Source organism: Varanus komodoensis, unplaced genomic scaffold (assembly GCF_004798865.1).
Source record: "Varanus komodoensis strain SLA01 unplaced genomic scaffold, ASM479886v1 scaffold14_1, whole genome shotgun sequence".
Lineage (NCBI taxonomy): Eukaryota > Metazoa > Chordata > Lepidosauria > Squamata > Varanidae > Varanus > Varanus komodoensis.
The window spans coordinates 18,156,170-18,182,723 of NW_025335438.1; the positions used below are offsets into that span (position 1 = coordinate 18,156,170).

The 26,554-nt window shown below is 41.6% G+C and overlaps 1 protein-coding gene across 5 annotated transcripts in view; it reads left to right on the plus strand.

The window, feature by feature from the left end:
- The window catches only part of RB1CC1 (RB1 inducible coiled-coil 1), a 77,398-nt gene extending 75,355 nt beyond the window's left edge, over positions 1-2,043 (plus strand). For all 5 annotated transcript variants that reach the window (XM_044424485.1, XM_044424486.1, XM_044424487.1 and 2 more), the window contains one exon: positions 1,073-2,043. In XM_044424485.1, coding sequence (XP_044280420.1) covers positions 1,073-1,150 — 78 coding nt within the window. In that variant the 3' untranslated portion in view covers positions 1,151-2,043. The remainder of the gene's footprint in view (positions 1-1,072) is intronic.
- The last annotated feature ends 24,511 nt before the right edge of the window (positions 2,044-26,554 follow it).

Below are 26,554 nucleotides of genomic sequence, written 5' to 3' on the forward strand. Positions count from 1 at the left end.
CATATATTTCTCAGTTCAGAAAATAAACCCCTCAAATCTTCCAGAAGGTAAATAATAGTAATAATAATAACAACAACAACAACTTACAAGTGGCAGAACAGGGTGGAGCAATGGGGTGCCAGTACCAGCTGGACTTACATTACCTCCCCATGTGACCCCATTCATTTTGTCCCAATCAGTGTGGAAACTTTGCACAGATTAGCCTCTACGAGTATGCAGTCTTACCTTATCAAATTCCATCCATACTACCAACCACACTTTGTTCCCTTTGACAACTGGCAAGGGCATCAGCTAGGCAAGACTTTGGATATCACACACCTGTAAGTGCATACTTATGTGCTTCCAAAACAACAACTTAAAAAAAAATAGCAAACAAGTTCATCATTTTCTGAGGCCATTTTTCTAGCTTGCAGTTTTGAAACTGAGAAAGTTAGAAAAAATAGCAGTAAACAAGAAGTGTTATTAACTGGAACGGGCTTAGGGACATAAGATAGGTTCTGCTACAAAGGATGGTGGAATACTAGTGGGACAGTAAAGGCGAACAGCAGGAAGAACAACCCATAGTGTGCTTGATTGTTTATGAGACATAGCATGGCTTTTCCATGATCAGTCTACTGACTGGTGTATTTGCAGGGTTGCCTAGCATGACGTGTGAACCGCCCCATAGTTCAAAATGTTCACTCCCCAGTTATCTTTCAACTTGCTTAAAACATGTTATCCTGTTAGAATTCTTATCTACATTAGGAGCCAGAGTTAATGACTTTTCAGAGATCTGTCTTTTCCTCTGCATTGCATGTATTTCATGTGCATCTCAAAACAATCATAATGGACATGTGATGTACATAATTAAGTCAGCAGAAATAGTGCAGCTATTAGTGCTACCATTATTGTGTGTAAATAATAGACAATATGTCTAACATAAGAATTGTTTGATGGAAGAAGATATAATGTCCCGTAGCTGGCAATTTTACCCACTTCCGCACAAAACCAGGTTTTGAGTCTAGAAACCCCAGCCTTGTCTTCTGACTAGTTTTGGTCCAATGTTTGAAATAACTCTTTGTTTTTTGCCTAGGCACAAAACAGATTCAAAGTTCCTCTGGGTACAAAATTCTACAGAGTGAAAGCAGTGCCATGGAACAAGAAAGTATAACACAGGATGGAAATGCAACTCATTACCTTATGTTTTGGCTTGGCCTTCAGTGCTCATTCATCACTCCCAAGTAGTAGGCCATCTTTTTATACTGAGGTCACATGACAACACTCCACCATATTTTTTTCTTTTTAATGTTACATTTTAGAAACAAGTTCATCACAGTGTCTGGCCTAACTACTCCAGTTTTTTACCTGGATAACTTTAGAAGTGTGGACCAAATGAGTTCATTTTCTGAAAGGGCAAATCCTGGGTATCATGGCTTATTTACTAGCCATGTTAATTGCCTGTTAAATATATATTAGTTCATATTAGGTGTTAAATGTTAGCTATCATTACCAGCATATGTCCTTTTGTGAAATCATTATCAAAGTACTTGCACTCTTTAACAGATTCTTTATAATATGTATAAATTCATCAGCTATTTAAAAAGGAGTGTTCATTGCATGCAGATAATCATAATTTTCTTCAACATGAGTTTGCCTCAGTAGACGAGAAGGTAACTACGGCAACTTGCTTCACTGCATTAAAAAGCCGTTCGATACAAAAGAGAGAGAGAAAAGTACTTGTTAGGCTGACATGAATCATTCGTAGGTAAGTCTGCAGTCTTCAAAAGTGTTTTTGAAGGATTGATCACAGATTTTGAAGGGAAGTATCTGTGCTTGTATTTAAATGAAGCAGCTGAATCTTCCCAAGCCACAGAGAACTCTTGTATTAATCTATTTAGAAAAAATCATATTGATGAAATTGTATTTCATGACTGAGTTTTGCGGGGGGAGGGGTGGGGAGAGAATCCATTGTACATTAACTATAAAAAGGCCATTTAAGTAACAAATTATTGTATTGTAAAAGACGTGTAGAATTTTAAAACAATAAAGATTTGAACCTATAAATGCCTCAGTGGTCTGTGTGCTTTTTAAGTGCTAGTGCAGTCTGGTAGTTCTGTCCCAGGACTGTTCCTGTTAAACTTTAAATGTATAATTGATATGAATATAAAATGACTGCATTATTGCAAAAGAAACAGCATTCTGAAATTCTCAATGTCTGATCAGCCTTAAAGTTTAAATGACAGTTCATCCTTGCATAGCACCACATAAGTAAAATCACTCTAATATATAAGGTAAAACATTGGGTTGGGATAAGGCAAAACATTTTTTCTATTTTTTTCCTTTTAAATGGTATCTTTCTAATCCTAACTTGCTCTTTTGCTCCATGGAAGAACCATGGTAAAATTAGATGTTTATTCAATATCCAAGGGTGTGGATATTTTAATTGGCAATATAAACAGAACCTTCATGGTAAAAACTCATGCTACTTTACTTCATTTTTTCAGCACATACAGTAGCCCAGCTCCAACACAATTGTCTGATTTGACCACAGTGACACATGCCTTTGTTACATCCTGTTGGGATTACTGTAACATGCTGTATGTGGGGCTGCCTCTGACCAGTGTTTGGAAACATCAGCTGGTTCAGGGAACTGTGGGCCGTCTGCCGACGAGATGACTGCAGGGAGCATACAACTCCTCCACTGAAACAGCTTCACTGCCTCCCAGTCTGCTTCCAGGCACAATTCAAAGTGCTGGTGATGATCTATAAAGCCCTATATGGCTTGGGTCCAAGCTATCTGAAAGACCATATTCTCCCATAAGTGCCTGCTCGAAGATCTTCTGGGGAGGGCCTTCTCTTGGCCCCACCACCTTCACAGACACTTCTGGTGGGAATGCAGGAGAGAACCTTCTTAGTGGCTGCCCCAAGGCTTTGGAACACCCTTCCTGGGGAGACTAGACTGGTGGCTTTTGCGTCATGGTTCCATAAGTAGGCCAAAACTTTTTTATTCCAGCAAGTACTTGGGAATGATCGGTGAGTTTGCACTGGGTTAATCTTACTGTTTATGTTTTTTAAACTGTTTTTAAGCTATGTAGTGATTTAATTTTAATATGTACTTGATTCAGTTGTATTTTTAGCTTTTGTATACTTGAGAATGATTTAATTGTGTAATTTGAATGTTGTGAGCAGTCTAGAGTTCCAATCTCTGGGAGTAGGCAGAATATAAATAAATGTAATGATCATAATAATATAATGTAAATTCCTGTAAATGCTAATCCTGAAAAGAGAACTTGTGCCTTGCTTATACCAGACTCTCAGAATTTTAAGAATATTAAGTCATACATTTAGAATATAAACAACCAGTGATGACATGGTTTTTCAGGAATATTGTCATCTGTTTCATTTTATAATCTTTTTGTGTATCTAAAATGGAAATTCTGTCAAACAAAACCCTAACATATTCAGTAATGATTCTGAACAGTCATCTGAAAAATATTTCGTTTACATACTTGTTGGATATCATAGTCTGACTAGGTTATGAAAGTATGACTGCTATGTGCTGACATCTTGTTTGTTCCAACAAATTAATATCTATATCTTCATAGTTTGGATATGCAACACACTCCAAAGTGAAGTAGATGTGCTCAGTTATCCAATAGTTCCTTTTCCATGACTGCTATGTGCTGTTATTTTATTTATTTATTTATTTTTCCATTTATATCCTGCCTTTTTCCTACAAAGGGCTCAAGGCAGCTTACATCATTCTCCTCCTCCATCTTATCCCCACAACAACAACCCTGTGAGGTAGGTTGGGCTGAGAGTCTGTGACTGGCCCAAAGTCACCCAGTTGGCTCCATGGCTGAGCGGGGACTAGAACCCAGATCGCCTGAGTCCCAATCCCATGCTCTTAACCACTACACCACACTGGCTCTCTGTTACCTTTTTTCTTTCAACAAACTCCCATCTATATCTTCATAATTTGGATATGTAAGACACTCAAAAGTGAGGTAGATGCAAAAGTGAGGTAGATGTGTTCATTTAGCCAATAGTTTTTTTTTTCATTTTTGATTTTTGTCAAATATGCATGTTTTTCATTTTTATCACTATCTGTCGCTGATAGGGTAGTGAGATTTTTTTTTGTTTTGAACAAAAATGGTAGCTAAGAAGCTTACCTTTATTAATGCTTTTAATTTTATATCAGAACTATCAGAAAATAGTGCAATACATTTTCCTATACTAATCAAGCACAAAGATGAATATTTGAATTAGAATATGTTAGGCAAAGTTGAGGTAAGAACCACTGTTCTTCTGCATGGTCTGGGAAAAAAAGTTCTGGCAGTTTCATGAACAAGCCTAACTGCAAGTTAGGAGTTGATTCTACATGCCAAGGCCAAAAGGGAGAGCCATACAACGGAATGAATACTCAGAAGTCTTATGTCTTGTGCATGTTATAGGCTCAGTATGATTTAAACCACATACCAACTGTCTCAATGTGGTAAAGGGCTAGTATGCAACTCCCTTCACAAAAGATAATCTTTTTGAAAATGTGATGTCTGTTCTATATGGTATCTGATGCCTCAAATTCCAGAAGCATTGCTAGCCAAGGAAAATGGAGCATTTGTTCCACCTAGTCCATGAGTGCAAATAGGTACAAATTTTATTAACAAATAAAAGTTGCTCGCCAACTGATGCATGTGCATCATCACATCAGTAGCACTGTTAGTTTGGAGGGAATTGATTCACATATGTACAATCAGGCCTTTTAAACAAGTACTGTGATGCTAAACTTCCTATTTGTGCATGGAGCTGCTTTCCATTTTATTCTAGTGGTGGTTCTACTAAATCACAAACTATATCTTAGATACGTTTGGAGCTGCAGGTGCCAGACTGCACATGTACAATATACATGGCTAGGGACCATAACTCCAAAAGGAAAAGAGCAAAGAACCTTAATGTACTTATTGAAGACTCATCTAACAGGGGCTCAAATAATTGAATTTCTAGGTGGATTTGCACAAGACAAATAGAAAAATAGATTATCACACACTTTTGTCTTTATAAAATATTTCTATGCTAATGGTGTGTTACTGCTTTTATTATGATTATATTCATCTCCCAGAGTTAGTTGACATCAAGCTTCTGGCCCTTTTCAGTGTGGAAGAGCACTTAAGGAGTGCTCATACTGACTGGGCCTGCACTGGTAGGCAGCTTCAGCAGGCTTGGCACCAAAGAGACCACTTCCAGGGGCTGCAAAGTAAGTCTGAACAATTTTCAATACTGGGAAACGAAATGAAAATATGATTAGATACCTCCCCTAGTGAGTTGATGGATAGCAGGAATGGGTGGAATTCACCCAGGTGAGAGGTGGGAGGAATAGTTCCAGGTTCTCCTTCCCTATAAAGGGCATGCAGTTTTTACAAAGAAACACGTCACCTTGCCCAGGAGGCAGGGTTTAGGGTTAGGGTCATCCCTGGAATAAACTGGTAATTTTTTAACAAGAAGCCCCACAGGAGAGGGATCAAGGTCTGAACTTACACCTGGGCATTCAGCAGTTGCTCACTCCTGATCTACAAGAAACCACATAATGGAGTAACCGAAGACATTGTGTCTTGACATCAATGTTCTCACTTCATTAAATCCAGAAGATGCTGTCAATATGCTAAATCAGCTTCTGGGATGATAATGGATCAGATAATTGCAATAAACTACAGTTCAACCCCAATAAACAGATGCGACAGGTGGTTTTATGTGTGTGAGTCTAGCTGTGACCATTGCACCACGACCTGCAGGAGTTTGACTCGCTTTGAATTTCACTGCTGAAATTCTTCATGTATGATGATACTATTTTTCTCCATGTCTCTCATGAAGGTTAGTTCAAGAGCTTATGGATATGCACTCTTGTTTACTGTATTGTTAAGACACAGTGAACAAGACATGGGGGCAAGCTCTTGCACATTACAATCTGTTCAGATAGATCCATCCAATTCTGAGGAGAAGGAGGCAAATGACTTGGTCATTTCAAGGTCACCTAGTAAAGATTCAGAAAAAGCATGAGAAGCAGCCCACTTAGAAAAAGAGATGTTTTAGATCTGGGGTGTGGGGCACAGTGAAGAAAGGGTTCCTTGATCCAGTCAGGAAACTACAGACAGAACAATTAGAAAAGGTTTGGTATTCCTGTTGTCTGTCTCTCCAGCAGCAAGAGTAATCAGAAGCTTTTCTGAAAAGCAAGGAAGGAGGCAGAAGCTTCTCCCACATACCAAGAAGTACACTGCTTCGATAAATCCTATTCTGCACCCCGTTAAGTTTAATAAAAGAACTGCTCTGCTCAGATTTCATCCAAACCTTCTAGGGAAAGACAGAGGGGAGGGAGACCTGTTCACAAAAACTCAATAGTTGTTCTTCATCGCGGCCTCTGTGCATCACACATATGGGTGCTGCGCCGAAAACTCCGCTCCCTCCCTCCCAGTGGTATAAATAGAGTGGAGTGTCCGCCATTTTATTCAGTCTTTGCAACCGCCGTTCGCTGTGCCTTGTGCCTGTTAACGTCCCTCGCTCAGATCTTTGTGCTTACTGTTCGTTTTTTGCCTTTATCCCTTCTTCAACTCACTTCTTATATTTCAAGTTTGTATATCTTCCTCCTTTTTTTCCCTACTACTCTTTCAACAAAAACAAAAAAAAAACAAAAATATCGTACCCTCTATCCTGTCGTCTTTTCTTCTTTTTCTACGATGGCGCAGCGAGCAGCCTTCCGCAAATGCACCGAATGCGTATCCAAAATGTCGCCTGCAGATCTGCATGATCTATGCCGCCTCGGCGAGGGACATAGGACTGACAAGTGCGGCCATTGCTTGGCATTTACCAAGCAAGCGAGGAAGAACAGGGAGAACCGTCTGCGGAAACTCCTCTGGGACCAGGCCTTGATGCAGTCCGATCAACTGCTCTTACGGCCTGGTTCCTTCTCAGCCGCACCTCCTCAGCACTCTGCCTCAACTGTTAGCGCTCCTCTGAAGCATCCTGCTTCCACCGCTCCTCCTCAGTGTCCTTCGGCTGAAGGCACTACTCCAATGGAGACCCAGGTGCCGCCTTCCTCCCCAGCCAAGAAGTGGGAGAAGCGCAAGCACACGGGCTCGGATAAGCCTTCCGCTCATAAAGTACCAAGGAAGGAGAAGGCAGATAAGCCTGCTCGTAAAACCAAGAAACCCGACCGCCCCAAACACAGGGGCTCGGGTTCATCGGGCTTCTCGGTACCATCTGCCGCCACGGTACCGACCCCTTCGGGACCGGCCCTGCAATCTACTATGCAGGTGAAACCGCTGGGATCTCCCAGGCCTATCATTTGGTCTGAGAGCGTGCTGCCTCAACACACGGAGGAGCCACTTCGGGAGTCCATCTCAGATGGTGAGATTAGGGACTCCCCACCGAGGGAACGATCTCCAACACCGATGCCCATGACTGAGCCACCTGCGAAGTCACCGTTGCCACCCAGGCATCACAGCCGCTCGTCGGAACACCGGGATGATGATTGGAGGATGCATGGATATGGTGCCTTCCCAGACTGGGGTGGTTATCAATCCTATCCATATTTTCTTTGGGATCGTAGATCTCCTTCGGTCCCAGGAGACTTTCCTTCAACGTCCAGGCATGTGGAGAGGGGATGCCTGACCTCCCCTGAAACATCGTCCTCGAGCGACTGTCACCACTATTGTCCAGACTTGGACGAGACGGAGGTCGACTCTACATCCCCCGATGTAGTGATTACCTCCCAAGGACCTGCTTCACCTGATGAGCCACATGTCTCCTTTACAGAGCTCATGTCCCACCTTGTTCATTCCCTCGAGATGGAAGCAAACCAGCAGCCTGGCCCATCCATGGATCAGTTCTATGATGTCGTGAGGGGAGAGCAGTCCGCGGCCATAGCCCTGCCGCTAATCACTGCACTTCGGCAGGCTATGGTCCAACCCTGGGATCAACCGGCCCAACTGCAGGCCACCTCCTGTCGGTATGAGGCCATGTGCAGAGTTCAAGAGGATGACATCCCGTTCTTGATCCACCACCCGAGACCAAACTCTGTCGTGGTTGAATCCTCCCAGGGCAGGGAGTCCAGGGGGCACACAGCCCCTCGCGACAAGGAAGGTAGGAAAATTGATGTGCTCGCATGCCGAGTCTATGCAGCCTCTGGGCTCAGTGTACGCATATCGAACTACGAAGCAACACTGGCACGTTACCAGTATTTTATTATGCAAAAGCTGGATAACATTGCTTCCTCCCTTCCAGACCACCAAGCCGACCTCACCACGGTCTTCATTAAAGAAGCAATGCAGGTGGTGGTGCAACAGTTGTCTACTGCACGACACCATGTAGACACCAATTTGAGGGCTCTCGTTAATGCCATCTCATTGCACTGACACGCATGGCTCCGCAATTGCAATTTCCCCAACGAGATGAAATGGAGGATCGAGGAAATGCCATTTGATGGCACCGGGTTGTTCCATCAAAAGACCGACCGCAAGCTAAAAGCGATACATGAATTGAGTATGACCGCGCGCCGTATGGAGCTTCCTCAACAGAAGCGTAAGTGGCAGTAGCCTCCTACCATCCACAATTCCACCCTCGGCAGCACTACCAGCAGAGGCAGCAACGTCGGAGGCAGCAGCCGCAGCAACATTTTTCCCAGGGCCATCGGTGTTTCGACGCCGATAAATGTCAACGTTGACGGCCCGGGAGAACCATCCTCTCTTCTGACACCACCTTCCCCTCTCCTTTTTGGGGTCTGGCTCCAGGGCCGACTCCCCATTTGGGAGTCCATTACATCTGATAGGTGGGTGTTGTCTATCATTCAGTTCAGATATAGGATAGAATTCGATGTCATCCCTCCACTGAGTCCGATTCGATTTACATCTTCTTCATCAGTATTGTGCGACGAAGTCTTTCAGTTGCTTCACAAGGGTGCGATTCGACAACTATCCCACTCAGAGGGGTTGCACGGATTCTACTCCAGATATTTTACGATTCCAAAAAGGGACGGTGGTCTTCGTCCGATTCTGGACTTGCGAAATCTTAACAAGTACATCAAACCAAAAAAGTTCCGGATGACCACTTTACAAAATATCTTTCTGTTCCTGAAGAGAGAGGATTGGTTCGCCTCATTGGACTTGAAGGATGCCTATTTTCATATTGCTATCCATCCTTCACACAGACGCTTCTTGCGTTTTACTGGTGGGCTCAATATGTTCGAGTTTACTGTTCTGCCCTTTGGCCTGGCCACCACACCTTGAGTTTTTACAAAGTGTATGGCGCCAGTATGCGCACACTTATGGACACAAAGAGTGCAAATATATCCATATTTAGATGACTGGCTAATTGTTTCGCAAATTAAACAAGGTCTTCTGTCTGCTATTCATGTGACCTGCACCCTGCTTGGGCTATGCATTGACCACGAGAAATTGTCCCTTATTCCCACGCAGGTCATCGACTTTATCGGGGCACGTCTCGACTCCATACGGGAAAGAGCCTTTCTCCCTCCGGAATGTCGAGATACCTTATGTGGCCACATCTGTCAAATCTGAACGCTCAGAATGGTTCCAGCTATATCCATTCAGAGACTACTGGGGCACATGGCTGCTGCAGTTGCCATTGTCCTGTATGCCAGGCTACGTATGCGGCCCATACAGCTGTTTTTCAACACTTCATTTCGCCCGCAGCAAGATTCTCCCAACAAACTAATCCAAATTCCGTCTGTGATACTCCGTACTCTGACTTGGTGGACCATTCCAACCAATCTATCTATCGGTGTCCCATTTTGACCACCTCTTCCAATTACAACCCTATACATGGACGCATCGCTACTTGGATGGGGTGCAGCATGTTCAGGTCTTTGGGTCCAAGGGACTTGGAACTGACGAGAAGCAAGGAAGCACATCAACTTCCTCAAACTTCAGGCGATCTTCAACGCCCTCAAGGCTTTCGAGACTGTGCTATGCCGACAAGTTGTCCAGATTGCCTCAGACAACATACCAGCTGTTTTCTACATCAACAAGCAGGGCGGCACAAAATCACCAGCCTTAGCACGTCTATCGATGGCCATTTGAGATTGGTGCATACCGAGGAACATAATGCTCCTAGCGGTTCACCTAGCAGGGACCGACAACACTGAAGCAGATATGTTGAGCCGACATATGTCAACAACGCACAAATGGGAGATGGACAGACAAATCTTCCAGAACCTTTTCCGTTTGTGGGGCTATCCGGACATGGACTTGTTCGCCACTTCGGACAACAGAGTGTGTGCCCTATACTGCTCCAGGGTGGGCATAGGATCGGGATCGATGGGGGATGCTCTTATAATCCCTTGGGACAACATAACTTTTTATGTGTTTCCTCCAATCCCACTTCTAACAAAAGTGGTGGCAAAAATAGCTCAAGAGAATGCCACGGGAATAATAACTCCATGGTGGCCGAGGCAACCGTGGTTCGCTGTGGCGGGTTGGCTGGGCCAGCCAGTCAACCTCGGCAAGCGGCGCGAGAAAGTTTAAAGAAAGAAAAAAAGACTGCAGTCCAGAAATCAGTTACAAAGCATGCTCGGTTTAGTTGCAGGGGGAGAACAGCAAAAACTTCTTCCCCCAAGGTTTTTTCTTCTTCTCTCTTCCTTCCTCACCACCGGCATCTGCTTTTATTATTTCACACTTTTTACCTAGGCATTTGAATACAGCCAATTAGCCATCGTATACAAGCAGCCAACACCTTAATGCTTAGGTTACAAGCCTTATATGGTTACAAGCCTTATATGGTTACATAGGTAAATTACAATACTCTTGGTCTTCGTGTGGTACGTGAGTACAGCATGACCCAGCAATGAATTCCCACAGTTCGCCACTCTCCTGTGACTATCCAGAGGAACATTTCTTTGCCTCCCATCTATTCCTCAACTGTTAACGCAGCAAAACGGAGCGATCCGGCATCCAGATCTGACTGCCTTGAAGCTGACGGCATGGCGGATCACTTGATCCATCTCACTGCATCTGTACCGACAACATCCCAACCTATAGCGTATTCTATTCACTGGACTATACCAACAGCTCCTATGTCGGTCTCGATGACAACCGCTTCGCTACTGATGACTATTGACCAGGAAATTCAGGCGATTCTCACATCTGCATTAAGACCGTCCACTCATCGCTCTTATGCGGCTAAATGGAAGAGATTCTCCTCTTTTGCAGAACACCATTCCTTTCCTCCTGAAATGGCTTCAATTGACAATATTTTGCAATTTCTCCTGGAACTCAATCACTTGGGACTGAAACCATCATCCATTGAAGTTTATGCAGTCGTGATATCACACTATCGTGCTGTGGTTCAGGGTGTATCAGTTTTCTCTCAACCTCTGGTTTGACGTTTTCTTCAGAGGTTACAGAACTTACATCCCTCTATTCGCCCTGCTATGCCAACGTGGAGCCTTTCTGTAGTACTCCAAGCACTTAGTAAACCTCCATTCAAGCCTTTGGCGACTGTCGACCTATGCCTGGTGTCCTGGAAAATGGCCTTCCTCAGAGCAGTAACATCAGCTCGGAGAGCAAGTGAGCTTTCTGCTCTCTGCATAGACCCTCCATATCTTAATTTCCATAAAGAAAAGGTCATCCTTCGTATGGATTCTTCATTTCTCCCTAAAGTGGCTACACCATTTCACTTGAGTCAAGACATTGTTCTGCCGGTGTTCTATCCAGCGCCGTCTAATCCAATAGAATGAGCTCTACACACCCTTGATGTTCGCCGCTGCTTGGCTTTTTATTGATCCCGTACAGGATCCTTTCGTTGCACTAATAGGCTTTTTGATAAGTACTCCGAACATGACAAGGGATCACCAGTTACACCTCAAAGACTAATTGGATCATCCAGACTATTGTCTTGGCCTACCAACTATCAAAAATAGATTTGCCTGTTACCCTGAGGAGTCACTCCACGCGAGCAATTGCGACTTCATCCGCCTTTGCCGCAGGGGTTCCGCTTCAGGATATCTGTAAAGCTGCAACGTGGGCTGGACCATGTACTTTCGCCAAGCACTATCGGCTTGATGTGCACGCCAGGCAGGATTGCTCTTTTGGCAGAGCTGTCCTTTCATCTGTTCTTCGCTGATGACACCTCCCTCCTCGGAGTTGGGTAAGCTTGCTAATCACCCATATGTGTGATGCACAGAGGCCACGACGAAGAAAAGAAGGTTGCTTACCTGTAACTGATGTTCTTCGAGTGGCCATCTGTGCATTCACACAACCCACCCGCCAGCCCCACTCAGTGTCGGTGAGTGGATGGGTTTTTTTCCTATCGGTATTGTACTTCAATTTACACCAGTACCGTTAGGACATGGTGATGCTGTGTTCTCTCTGTACCGTATTTCAATTATCATCGGTACCATTGGGATATATGCCGCTTGTTTAATTTACACTCAACCTCTAGAGGGCGAACGTTCGGTCTTCAAGACTGAATAAAATGGTGGACACTCTGCTCTATTTATACCACTGGGGGGAAGGGAGTGGAATTTTCCTGCCAAAAAGAAAAAAACCATTAGCTTTTTAATCTTCCGGCCTAGGCACTGTGCAGGCGCAGCACCCATATGTGTGAATGCACAGATGGCCACTCAAAGAACATCAGTTACAGGTAAGCAACCTGCTTTTTTTAATAACATGCATGCTATTATTCTGGGCTGATTTTGCACACTGTTTAGGTAATTCTGTTGTTTTGGTTTAGCGTTCATATTTTGTAGATTTGTTGGTTCACTGTTTCCTTTAAGTGGTGATTAGATTGAGTTATATCTTTACAAGCCCAACTGGTGCACCAGTCTCTTCTAAACAAACCTAACTATATTTACTTTCTTACAGTCTTCATTAATCCAATGCATTTTATGTGACACTGTTATTCAAGATGTCCCAAAGGTTATTGTTAAACAGAATTCTGCCACAGCACAACTATCTAGGCTTGAAAAGGATTTTTCTGGCTTTCAGTCTGTTTTCGTTATTTAAAATATTTCTTGGTCAACTTTCATGGCAAAAGCCCTTCCAAGGTGTGATACAATAATAAAAGCTGATACAGTTAGTAGCAACAATATATGAAGTGAAAGCCAAAGTAAAGTAGCATCTTTTCAGACCTTTTTAAAATCTTGCCATGGTGAACTCCTGATGGCAACTCATTCCAGAGTTTTCAATGCCACTGCAGAAAACTTTCATGCCACCTAACTGCTTTTGCAGATGAGGAGGGCCTCTTGCTGATCTTAAGTATGGGCAGACTGATAGGGTGAAGGCAGCCCTTCAAGTATCTTAGTTGCCCTCACAAGTACTTTGGTAGCCACATTCCATAGCAGCTGGAATTTTTGAACCATCATCAAAGGCACTCCACATAAAATACATTACAGTGCTCCAACCTGGACATCATTAGCGAATTGATAACTGAAGTGAGGCTGGTCCTCTTCAGACAGGGCTGTAGCTAGCTTGTCTACCTAAGCCAGTAAAATGCATTCCTGGACACCCCAGCTCACTGGACTCCCCCAGGTAGCACAAGGTCCAGAAGGACTCCCAGAGACTATGCTCTTGGAATGGCAATGCAACTGTATCTAAGGCCAGTTGTAAATGTCCATCCAGAATAGCTATTTCCCAACCCATGTACTTCCATTTTGTCTAGACTGGATTTCAGCTTCTTTATCCTCATCTAGCTTGTTCCAGCGTGTTTACCCTCACCTGGCCTGTCTTACAATTCCTTCAGATATTTAGATGGAAATGACAGATAGAGCTGAATATTATAGGTCCTAGACAGTTACAACCCACATTCTCACAGACTTCTGCTACAACAATGCAGAGGCAAAGCACAAACCTCAAACAATCTGAAATGTTCTTAATAAATGCATCATGCAAAGTGCATCATGCAAAAACTCAATGGAGCTTTAGGCAAACAGACACAAGGAAAGAGACAAAAGACAATACACTTACCATGTCACTGGGTCACAGGGTTCCACCTTGCAACTGAGACAATGCTAGTCATTGGATTTCCCCTTGCAAGAGGCTTAGGCTGTCTTGGCTTAAGTCCTAGACCAGATCAGTCATGCAAGACAATCATTAAACAAATAAAATCTCAGATGTTCTTGGTCAGCAGAAGAACATGACCTGGTAAACTTTGCACAAATAAGTTTCCTAAATCTTTGGAAACCCAGTAGAAATTATCTTAGGATCAGAAACTAAGAGTAAACTTATGGAAGAACTGTTCTCTAAGCTGGTAAGTGGCAGTAACACCTACAATTTAAGAGACATATGCTGCAGTATCACAGTTTCTCAGAAGAAAAGACATAGATCCAAAGCCACTTGGGCCTCTGACCCTATCTGTCCTGTTTTCCAATCCAGCTCTGAAAAGGGGAGAGCAAGTTCCTTCACACTTACACATACATACAGCTACAGGAGATGTCCAAATGCAGATGTCATCCTCTAATGATTGCTTCAAACAGCCTGCTGAGATGGCACAAGTTTTATACTTTATTGGTGGGAGGGGATCTAAGATAAAGGGACTTTGGAATTCCTTAGAGCTGATGGTTTTACATAGCATAAACAGTTCTGTCCAGATACTGATTGCTGGGAGATGTTCACAGCATGACACTGATATCTGGCACCTTGCCCCTATATTCTAAGGCCTCCATCATAAAGCTGCCATCCTTCTAATAACTGGCACTGTCTTCTGCCTTTTCTGTGATAGCTGACCTCTCCTTTTTAGAGTTCACCGGTTTCTTCAACACATTTACCTTTTCTGCAACGCATTTCCTTGCCACTGGGCTTGGGTTAGGGTTCAAAGGAAAAGCTGATTTCCATTCTCCATTCATATCTTTCCCTGTACATACAACTCCTTGCAGAAGCAGGTACAATATCAAAATAGCCTTGTTAACTGCTGCAATTACGTGGATGGATAAAAACCCCAGATTTCCTCCTGGTTTTTTACAAGTATGAGCCAAAGAGAAAACTTCTAGAGCATTTTAGAAACATCTTCTGAGCTGAGAAGGAATTAAACTGTCCTATAACAAAAAGGAATGCATTAGATGTACAGGCACAATGAAAGTCTTAATAAGAAATACATTTTTCTGTCCAGTGGGCCTAACTCTCACAGTAATAATTACATAGCTAAGTAATTGCATAAGAAGAGAAAGAGTTAAGATGAGTCAAAGGAACTCAAAAGCCGTGTCTTCCATGTAAAATCCAAGTTATGCCATGTCACCATGCCAATTTGAGATAGAGTAAGGAATTGCTTATTCATAGGAGTTTTAGGTTTGATGAATGACCCACACCAGTATTGTTTCTTGTAGACTTCACAAGAAATGTTATTGCCCTGTTCTTCTTTTTCTTCAGGATCTATTGGCAAACAGTTTGTTATACCAGAGCAGGGGGAAGTTCTAGTATATACTCTGCCGTAGCAGAGTAACAATATTTGAAGTTTTCCTAAAATGCAGTACTAATATTACTGTGGCGGCTGCTACTATGCCCTTTTATGCTTTGTGGGTTCATATCGCAGGAAGGACGGAGTAGAATGGGAGTGAGTGTGGCTGGTTACCAGGGAGACCAGATGGAAAACTGAAGAGGAAGGAATTATGTCTGTTAAGGTTTGGCAGTTGAGAGAAAATGATGTTGAGGAAGGTGAGGGAATATGAACAGCAGCCTTAATTCTGCCTGAAACATATCTATGAGTCATTACTCTTGTATTGCAGGGGTGGGAAATATTTTCAGCCAAATTATCTCTATGTCTCTGTCCCTGCCTGTTCTCTAACTAAATTGCCTAAAAAGAAAAATGCTTTGAAGTTGTTTCACCATCTCTAGTGTAAGTATACTTTTCTAATCTAATAAACTATTTAAACTCTGTTTTAACTGTTAATGGTTTATTTGTTGGTTTAAATTGACCAGGCTGGATCCACTATTTTGTTTTATTTTATTATTTTTTGTATTTTATTTATTTGATGATTTTTTTTATTTTATATGGGATTTTAATGATTGTAGGCTGCCCCAAGGCTAATGCGATGGGGCGGCATATAAGTTGCTTAAATAAATAAATAAATAAATAAATAAGGTTTTCTAAATAGCATTCATATTGGTGGGTACTTGAGAAAGAAAGGGAGAGATTTTATCTCATAAGGGTAATAAGCTCAGCAGAAAGATTAATATGTACGAATCTTTTCTGTTTTCATTGGACATATCTGTGACTAAGATCTTCAGCTTGACCATTACAGGAAATGATGCCCTGAAAAGTTCAATTGATGATTCAAAACTATGGAAGTTTTCCATTTGGAGTAAAAAACTTTTACTCTAACTTCAGTGAAACTTCAAAGATCCTACATGTCACTTCTGTATATAATGCCTTCCCTTCCAGTCATGCCTGATTATATACTATTTTAATAAGATACTAGCTAAGATATGCTATATTAATTTCATCCTCCATCTTACGTATTTTGCATAGAATATCATGTTGACATTGGTTAGTATAGAAAAACTACATTTCTATTGCATATTTATGGTATATTTTTGGTGACCTACATGATTGCTGCTTGTACTTGTTTCTGCAGCATGAAGCCCTAGCCTTGCAGACCTTGGTTGGCCAGTCTTGGTAGCAGCTATCTGAACAAACAGTGAGACCTATTTGTTTCTCCAACTGTTTTCTCCAGCTTTAGTGGCCAGATTCCTTTCATTCTGTCAGATCCTGATGTAGTTATATTTAAAGTAGACCCACTGAAATAAAATGAAATGCCCCTTGACTAGTTTAAACTTCACTGGTTTCAGTGGATCTCATTTAAATATGTTTATGTCTGAAACCAACCCATTATTTACAGGGCTGTGGATTCTTGTTTGTCATGGTAGGGTCAATCAGATGTTTGCCACTTTATGCAAATCTTTTCTTTCCTATTGAAATCACTAAGACTTTTATATGATGATGTCTCACTGGAGAGCCAGTGTGGTATAGTGGTTAAGAGCGTGTGACTGGGACTCAGTTGAGCTGGGCTCTAGTACCTACTCAGCCATGCAGCCAACTGAGTGACTTCAGTCCAGTCATAGACTCTCCTACCAACCTACTTCAAAGGCCTGTTGTTGTGGGGAAAAGACTGAGAACTAAAGGAGGAAAATAATATAAGCCACTTTGAGGGGTTTTTTAAGGAGGGCTATAAATCTAACAAACAAATAAAATAAGTAACATATTAATCTCTATGGTGCTATCAGGGTTCATCCTTCCTAACTGGGGCTCAATTTTTGCTACAATGTTTTGCTCTGATTAACTTTGGTTTCAAATGGAATAGTGGTCTATAAATTAAAGACTTAAGATAACTGAGAGCAGGTTTTGTTATTAGGTAACTGTGAAATGACTGTTATTATTCATTAATCGTAGAACGTCTTTCCATTTCCCTGTTCACTTTTACAACTGTTAGACTCTGCTGGTTGAGGAACTGAGGATGCCATGGCAAAGCCAAGATTCCTCTGACTTCAGAGCTAATCTCTGTATTTATGCATCATTTGTTTTTCAAGTAAGATTAATAATTTTATCTTGGTCTATGACTCACATGAGTACCTTAATCATAAGGCAAATTACCTGATGACCCTTTCTTCTCTCTATTTTAGAAAGTCTCTTGTTTTCTTGTGTTGAATTTAGTGCAGCTATTTTCACATGGAATTCTTACCTCACTCATTTCACAATTCATTCCATAAATGCCAACTTTAAATAACAGACCTATGTGGAAGAATTCTCCAAAATTCCTCCTAAAGTCTTGCAAAGGCAAAGTATGACACTTCCTGTGCTAATATACTAACTTCTTCAATTAATTCCCCAAATACAAACCATCTTGTGAATTACATGAAATGCAGTCATAAGAACATTCCACAGTTCAACTTGATATCTTCTAATAAGCATTATTTTCATTCCTTCTTCAACAGATTTATATAAAGAATCTAGTTAACTTCACTTGAAGAATAGTGAAATTCTTAAATTGATGTGGCAGGGTAGCATAGCAGGACACAGAACGTATTAAGATGGAGAACTCATAGCATACATTATGGATTGGATAAAACTCTTCCAGCCAACAAAGGTGGATCTAACATGATACTGCAAATAATGTTAAGGAATGATCTGTTGTGCTCAGAATGTGGATCCACTGTGGGATTTAGCATCCTATGGCCTTAAGACAGCATAAGTGGGTCCAAAGGATGTTGGAGTTTCCCTCATTCCCAAGGCTGTAGACAGAGCTGTGACCTCGGAATGGGGCAGGCTGAGTCCATCCCCCTGGCAAAACATGCCTAAGCTGTTGCTCATATTTGCTAATGCTGAAGAATGGCATTTGTATAGCTTCTGTTAGTAAGTGTATGAAGTTTCACTGAGAAAAAAAGCCAGACCTCTTCAAAGTGCTTCTTATTTTTGCCAGTCTTATTGCAACAAAAATGGATTGTAACTTGATTCAGCTTACAGATTGAATTCATTTTCATGACATGCAGCAGGTGTCTGAATGTCAAAATGAAATAAGTTTTGTTTCCACTTGATGCCTGTTTTATTGAATAATTTATTTTTCTTTGTGAATGGCATCTTGTATGCATTCCATAAACACATGCCTTTTACAGCCAATGTTCTGCTTTTCTAGATATTTTCCTGACAGTTAGTGACTAAAATACTTCTGCTCTAGTGGTGCTGAAAAGCGAGTTGCTATTTTCTTATATTGTTGCACTGTGATTTTGATATGGTAAAGATGCAGTCCAGTACACCTTCTGTGTCCTTGTTCATGTATGCAAATTAGTAATGATCATTTGGGCTGAAGATTAGCAAAAAAAATTAGAGCAGTGAACCCCAAGTAGTGTTCAATTCAAATATAATTTCCACTTCAAGAAATTTGTTCAAGTTTGAGGAGACATTGGTTACGCATAGCATTGATTGGCTGGCATTTGTGAAATCATCAAGAAAGCCTGTCAGCCCTTTAATCTAAAGAATAATTTTGCCTTTTTTGAAAGGACACCTGTTAATGAATAAATTAGATGTCCATTCAGTGCTTAGAAAATCAATTGGTGGCTCTCTGGAAACATGGAAGAGGATGAAAATGGTGATTGGTTTCCTGGTATCTGTGAATATTTTCCCAAGCAAACTACAAATATGGGAGATATCCTGATTTTCTTTGTGATTAAACAGATATGTCTATATTTAGATAATATCTCCCATCACTTTTCAATAGATACCCTGATCCTAAAGCATATGTACAAAAATAGTAACATTGTAATATTGATGGAGAAGTTTAATTATCACATTCCACATCTTCCATGCCAATTTCATGTGACTTCCAAGAAGAATTTCAGGATGGTACCTGTGTGTGGAATTCCAAGAACATCACCTGATATATTCATCTGAATTTTTCATCCAGCTCCTGCCAAACTATTTAAAATTTGAATATTTCTTATATCTGCAAGGCATAGATAAAATTGTAATTTTTGGTTTCTCTTAAATACTCAATTTTTCCAATCTTAAGTTCAGTTTCACATGAACATTCATGCACATTTGTGTACATTTCTTCTATTGAATGCAATTTGTATATGATGTTACCTAATGTGCACTTTGTTGCAAACAATTCTTTTAATATAGCATATATTTAATGTCATTTTCACAAATATATGGATTTTTCTGTGCACTTCCCCTAATATATTTATTTTTTATACATTTTTTAGTGGAAAAATCCACTGAAAAGTTCACAGAAGTGGAAATTTCAAAGGATAACTGAGTTTTGGCCTGGGTGGTGATTCAAAAATGCAAAATTTCACATTAAAATGTGAAATGAACAATTTTCTTTCTCAAATGTATCAAAAGCAAAATATGTGCTTTTGATACATTTTAAAGTCAGTGTCTCAAAAAGTAATATTGAAATCTTCTATATGACAATTTTTGTCTCATTCATGGTGCTTTTCTATACTTAAAAATGTATGTCCTATGAACTTGCTACAGTTGATTTTTTTCTATTTGACTTTACCTATATTTTATAGTAAAACACTTTAACAATTTCTTTGTATATTAACCCTATCTTATTTGATGCATTTAATAATGCCCAATGAATCATAGAAAAAAATACTGAAATTCCATTCCAAGGAGAAATTATTACAAACTATTCAAAGCAATGTCATACATCACATGCCTGTTTATAAGCTGTTATTTTAGTAGCATGGTATCTTAAACACTTTACAGATCCTACAAGGAATACTTTATGACATCACCAAGGAATCTCTCTGTTTAACGGATTGTTTAAAATGTATTATCTCATGTTACTCTTTTTGTGAAAAACTTGAAAGTGTGCCTTGGTCCTTAAAATTATTAAAATCATTATTTTGTTATAAATATGGCTATACCAAATGCCAACTTACTCTGTAGTTGTCAACCAACATTACCCAACATTAAACAGGGGCATAAACATTTATTTAAAATCATATTTTAAATGTTGCCAATAGGTAGGCAATACTAAATCAAAATGTTCTCTAAAGGAAGTAAAAATTGGATTGTGGAGTTGCCTTGTGACTATGACTCAACTTCTCAAGAACAAATGTACCAGAAAGCCTAGGTGGGAGGTCCTATGAGTTGGCTTTCAAGGATACTTTAAATAAATTACTTCACACTGGGGAGCACTCAGTCATGCTCTTGATGAACTGAAACATCTTGACATATCATGGATAGCTGATGATATCCATCTATAAAACATTCCAGAGTGATGCGTATTTATAATGAGAATGAGATGCAACTACAGTGAATTGAAATGAAAACTTGCAGTGGACTCCTCAGCTCAGGGACGGACAGGCTTCAGGCATGTGGTGGGATGAGAGGTGGTGGTGGATGTTGGTCCACAAATAGGATTATGATGCAAACATGTTGTTGCTGTTGTTAGTCGCGAAGTCATGTCCGACCCACCGCGACCCCATGGATAACATTCCGCCAGGCCTTCCTGTCCTCCACCATCCCCTGGAGTCCACTCAAGCACACACCAACTGCTTCAGTGACTCCATCTAACTCCCTCATCCTCTGCCATCTCCTTCTTTTGCCATCTATTGTTCCCAGCATTAGACTCCTATCCAGGGAGAAGAGCCTTGTCGTGGCAAAGGGGCTTGCGTAGCTCAATGAAGCTATGAGCTATGCCATGCAGGGCCACCCAAGACAGACAGGTCATAGCAGAGAGCTCTGACAAAACGTGATCCACTGGAGAAAGAAATGGCAACTCACTCCAGTATCTTTGCCATGAAAACCCCATGGACAGTACCAAAAGGCAAAAAGATATGATGCCGGAAGACGAGCCCCTCAGGTCAGAAGGTGTCCAATATGCTACTGGGGAAGTGCAGAGGGCTAGTACTAGTAGTGCCAGAAAGAATGAAGCGATTGGGTCAAAGCCAAAAGGACACTGAGTTGCAGATGTCTCTGGTGGTGAAAGGAAAGTCCGATGCTGCAAAGATCTATGCTCCAAAGGAACCTGGAATGTAAGATCCATGAATCAAGGCAAGTTAGATGTGGTCAAACAAGAGATGACAAGACTGAACATCGACATCTTAGGAATCAGTGAACTAAACTGGACAGGAATGGGTGAATTTAATTCAGATGACCATCAGGTATACTACTGTGGGCAAGAATCCCTCAGAAGAAATGGAATAGCCTTCATAGTCAATAAAAGAGTAGGAAAAGCAGTAATGGGATACAATCTTCAAAATGACAGAATGAGCGCAGTTCGAATCCAAGGCAAACCATTCAACATCACAATAGTCCAAGTCTATGCCCCAACCACTGGTGCTGAAGAGGCTGAAGTTGACCAGTTCTATGAAGGCCTACAACGCCTTCTAGAATTAACACCAAAAAATGATGTCCTTATGATCATGGGGGATTGGAATGCTAAAGTAGGAAGCCAAAAGATAACCGGAATAACAGGCAAGTTTGGCCTTGGAGTACAAAATGAAGCAGGGCACAGGCTGGTAGAATTTTGTCAAGAGAATACGATGGTCATAGCAAACACTCTTTTCAACAACCCAAGAGACGACTCTACACATGGACAGCACCAGACGGTCAACACAGAAATCAGAGTGACTATGTGCTCTGCAGCCAAAGATGGAGAAGCTCTATACAGTCAGTAAAACTAGACCAGGAGCTGACTGTGGCTCAGATCATGAGCTTCTTGTTGCAAAATTTAGGCTTAAATTGAAGAAAGTAGGGAAAAGCACTCGGCCATTCAGGTATGACCTAAATCATATCCCTTATGAATATACAGTAGAGATGACAAATAGATTTAAGGAATTAGATCTGACAGACAGAGTACGTGAAGAACTATGGACGGAGGTTCGCAACATTGTACAAGAGGTAGCAACTAAAGCCATCCCAAAGAAAAAGAAATGCAAGAAAGCAAAATGGCTGTCTGAGGAAGCTTTACCAATAGCTAAGGAAAGAAGGGAAGTGAAAGGCAAGGGAGAAAGAGAAAGATACACCCAATTGAATGCAGAATTCCAGAGAATAGCTAGAAGAGATAAGAATGCCTTCTTAAATGAACGGTGCAAAGAAAGAGAAGGAAACAATAGAATAGGGAGAACCAGAGATCTCTTCAAGAAAATTGGAGATATGAAGGGAACATTTCATGAAAAGATGGGCATGATAAAGGACCAAAATGGCAGGGACCTAACAGAGGCAGAAGAGATTAAGAAGAGATGGCAAGATTACACAGAGGAACTATACAAGAAAGAGCTTAACATCCCTGATAACCATGATGGGGTGGTCACTGACCTCGAGCAAGACATCCTGGAATGTGAAGTCAAATGGGCCTTAGGAAGTCTGAGCAACAACAAAGCTAGTGGAGGTGACAGTATTCCAGCTGAGCTATTCAAAATCTTAAAAGATGATGCAGTAAAAGTGCTACACTCAATATGCCAGCAAATTTGGAAAACTCAACAGTGGCCACAGGATTGGAAAAGGTCAGTTTAAATTCCGATCCCAAAGAAGGGCAATGCCAAAGAATGTTCAAACTACCGCACCATTGCACTCATTTCAATGCTAGCAAAGTTATGCTCAAAATCCTACAAGCTAGGCTCCAGCAGTATGTGGACTGAGAACTACCAGAAGTGCAGGCAGGATTTCGAAGAGAGAGAGAGGAACTAGAGATCAAATTGCCAACATACGCTGGATCATGGAGAAAGCTAGGGAGTTCCAGAAAAACATCTACTTCTGCTTCATTGACTATGCTAAAGCCTTTGATTGTGTGGATCACAACAAATTGTGGCAAGTTCTTAAAGAGATGGGAGTACCAGACCATCTCATTTGTCTCTTGAGAAACCTATATGCGGGACAAGAAGCAACAGTGAGAACTGCACACGGAACCACTGATTAGTTCAAAATTGAGAAAGGAGTTCGGCAAGGCTGTATACTGTCACCCTGCCTATTGAACTTATATGCAGAGCACATCATGAGAAAGGTGGAGCTAGATGAATTACCAGTTGGAATTAAGATTACTGGGAGAAATATCAACAACCTCAGATATGCAGATGGTACCACTCTCATAGCAGAAAGTGAAGACGAACTAAAGAGCCTCTTGATGCGGGTGAAGGAGGAGAGTGCAAAAGTTGGCTTGAAACTCAACATTAAGATCATGGCATCCGGTCCTCTCACTTCCTGGCAAATAGATGGGGAAGAAATGGAGGTAGTGACAGATTTTATTTTCCTGGGCTCCAAGAGCACTGCAGACGGGGACTGCAGCCAAGAAATTAAAAGACGCTTGCTCCTGGGGAGGAAAGCTATGGCAAATCTAGACAGCATACTAAAAAGCAGAGACATCACCCTGCCAACAAAAGTGCGTATAGTCAAGGCTATGGTTTTCCCAGTTGCAATGTATGGCTGTGAAAGCTGAACCATAAGGAAGGCTGAGCGCCAAAGGATTGAAGGCTTTGAACTGTGGTGCTGGAGGTGACTCCTGCGAGTCCCTTGGAGAGCAAGGCAATCAAACTGGTCTGTCCTAGATGAGATCAACCCTGACTCTCTTTAGAAGTCCAGATACTGAAGATGAAACTCAAATACTTTGGCCACCTAATGAGAAGGAAGGACTCCCTGGAGAAGAGCCTAATGCTGGGAACAATAGATGGCAAAAGAAGAAGGGGATGGCAGAGGATGAGGGGGCTAGGTGGAGTCCTAGGTGGAATCACTGAAGCAGTTGGTGTGCACTTGAGTGGACTCTGGGGGATTGTGGAGTACAGGAAGGCCTGGAGGAATGTTTTCCATGGAGTCGCAAGGGGTCGGACATGACTTCGCCACTAACAACAACATTCCTGCCTTGGCTACTGTAAAAATCAATTCCAAGCAGTTATTAAGCTCAGGTATTTAAGCCTTTGATGGGGTAACCATCTGGGAGCAGGGCAGAACTAAAGAGTAAATACAGAAGATGCAATGAGAAACCCAGTGCACCTCATTTGTTGTACACATTCTGGAGGTTTAGAAGGATGGATATAAAATATACTTGAAAAATATAAACAGACTTTGCTTGGCTAGAGTGTATGCATCATAACCTACATAACTTAAACCTTTGTGCATCATGTGCTGCATGGGTCAACTGTAATTCATATAATACAACTCAGCAGAAGAAAGCCTTTGTTCCCAGAACAAATAAATATTCAGCAAATGTGGATATACGCTTACTTTGTTGTTAGTCGTATAATTGTGCCCGACCTATCATGACCCCATGGACAACATTCCTCCAGGCTCTCCTGTTCTAAACTATCCCTCAAAGTCCACCCAAGCTCACACCCACTGCCCCAGGGACTCCATCTAGCCACCTCATCCTCTTCCGTCCCCTTTTGCCATCAATCATTCTCAGCATCAGGGTCTTCTCCAATGAGTTGTTCCTTCTCATTAGGTGGCCAAAGTATTTGAGTTTCATCTTCAGGATCTGGCCTTCTAAAGAGCATATACTTACTTACAAAGTCTAATTTGTTCATTCACAAGTGCAGTTCAAAGTGCTGATGAGCCTCATGCCTAACATCTATGCATGTGGAGATGGAAATACATCGTACAACTACCTCAGCTGGGATTGTGCTCTTAACCTGAAGTGGCCTATCTCCCTTTAGCACCCTGTCCATTTAAGAGCTTTAGCGGTTGTTCTCCTTTAGGTTCTTTTGCCAAGGGAAGCAATTTAGCCTTTCTTGACAGTGGTGCCCTGTCTCTAGGATGCCTTCTCAATTGAAGCTTGAGTGGCACCACCAACGTTTCTATCATTTGGGCACTCACTTAGTTGCTCAGACATTTCAAAGTACTGTGCTTGTAAGATGAATCTGCTCAGATGTTTTGATACCTTTGATTTGTTTTTGTTGTGATGTTTTATAATTTTGATATATGGTGGCATAGTTTAGCTTGTATGCTCTTGTATACAATCCTGATAGCTAATGATGGAAAGCAGATTAAAATACTTCTAATAAATACATGAAGAGATCTTTAAATATTTATCTTTATTTTCTCCTTAATAGGCTTCTAGAATGGCTGACAAATGAAAATGAATACATAATACATAGGAGAGCCTCTTATGTGAGGGTTCAAGAAGGACAAAAATAAATGTCCATAGATTACAAGGAAAAAAGATTCTTTTCCTCCCATATAATGCCTATTTCTGTTTTGAAAGTGTGAGGCAGGAACCATCCTAGCCTTTATGAGAACCTTTGCTTCTGAGGAGTTTTAACTGAAAAAAGAATAAAATAGGTTAACCCCCCTTGACCATCTTGCATGACTGTGAGATTATGAAGAACTTCCTTGTAAAGTCAAATTCACCCGCACCATGGATGTTACCAAATTTTACCTGTCTACTACCAATGGAAAGATATGATGAGCACCCAAGTCCTGTCCTTGTTTTTGTCACCTCCCTGAAGGAGGACTCCTCTGAGGAGGAATGACAGCAGCCAGAGAGAGATGCCACTGAACTGTCCATGAGCGAAGAACAGGAGAAATCTGAGCTCTTCGGGGAGATGTCTACAGGTCCGTCTCTGTCCAGAGGATGGGGATCTCCCTCAGATGCAGAGGCTGAGCCACCCCTGCCTCAAGCAGCAAGCCAATAGGGCTTGTGTGAGGACGAGTGCTCATATGCAGAAAAGGCCTCCTCCTCAGGAGAAAGTGAATCTTCATGTGTAGGGCTTTGATCACTGAGCTCTAATACAGTGTAGCTGAGCTCTGGATAGGGCTCTACAGGCTCTGGTACTAGCCAGCACTGGAAACACTAATGTCCTTAGTGTTTCAACTCTAATGTCTTCTGCCTTATTTCCTGGACCTTATCTTGATGATTGATACTCCTTGCTACTGACCCTTGGACTCCTGTTCAACTTGCTTTTAGATCATGTGAAATAGTTGACTACTTACCCATGCTTTTCCTTTGACCACTCCAGTTGCCCTGCCTTCTTTTTGGCCTGGAACAGTAGCTATTGACTGTTTGCCTCTGTTATGCATGACGTAGTTTTGAGGATTGTTCCAAAACTTGGAGTTTGCTTCAGTCAAAGCAGGTCAGTTTTGTGCAAAAGGTAGTGGCTTTTCAACAGTCAACATAGCCAAAGAAAGGGCAGTGAGA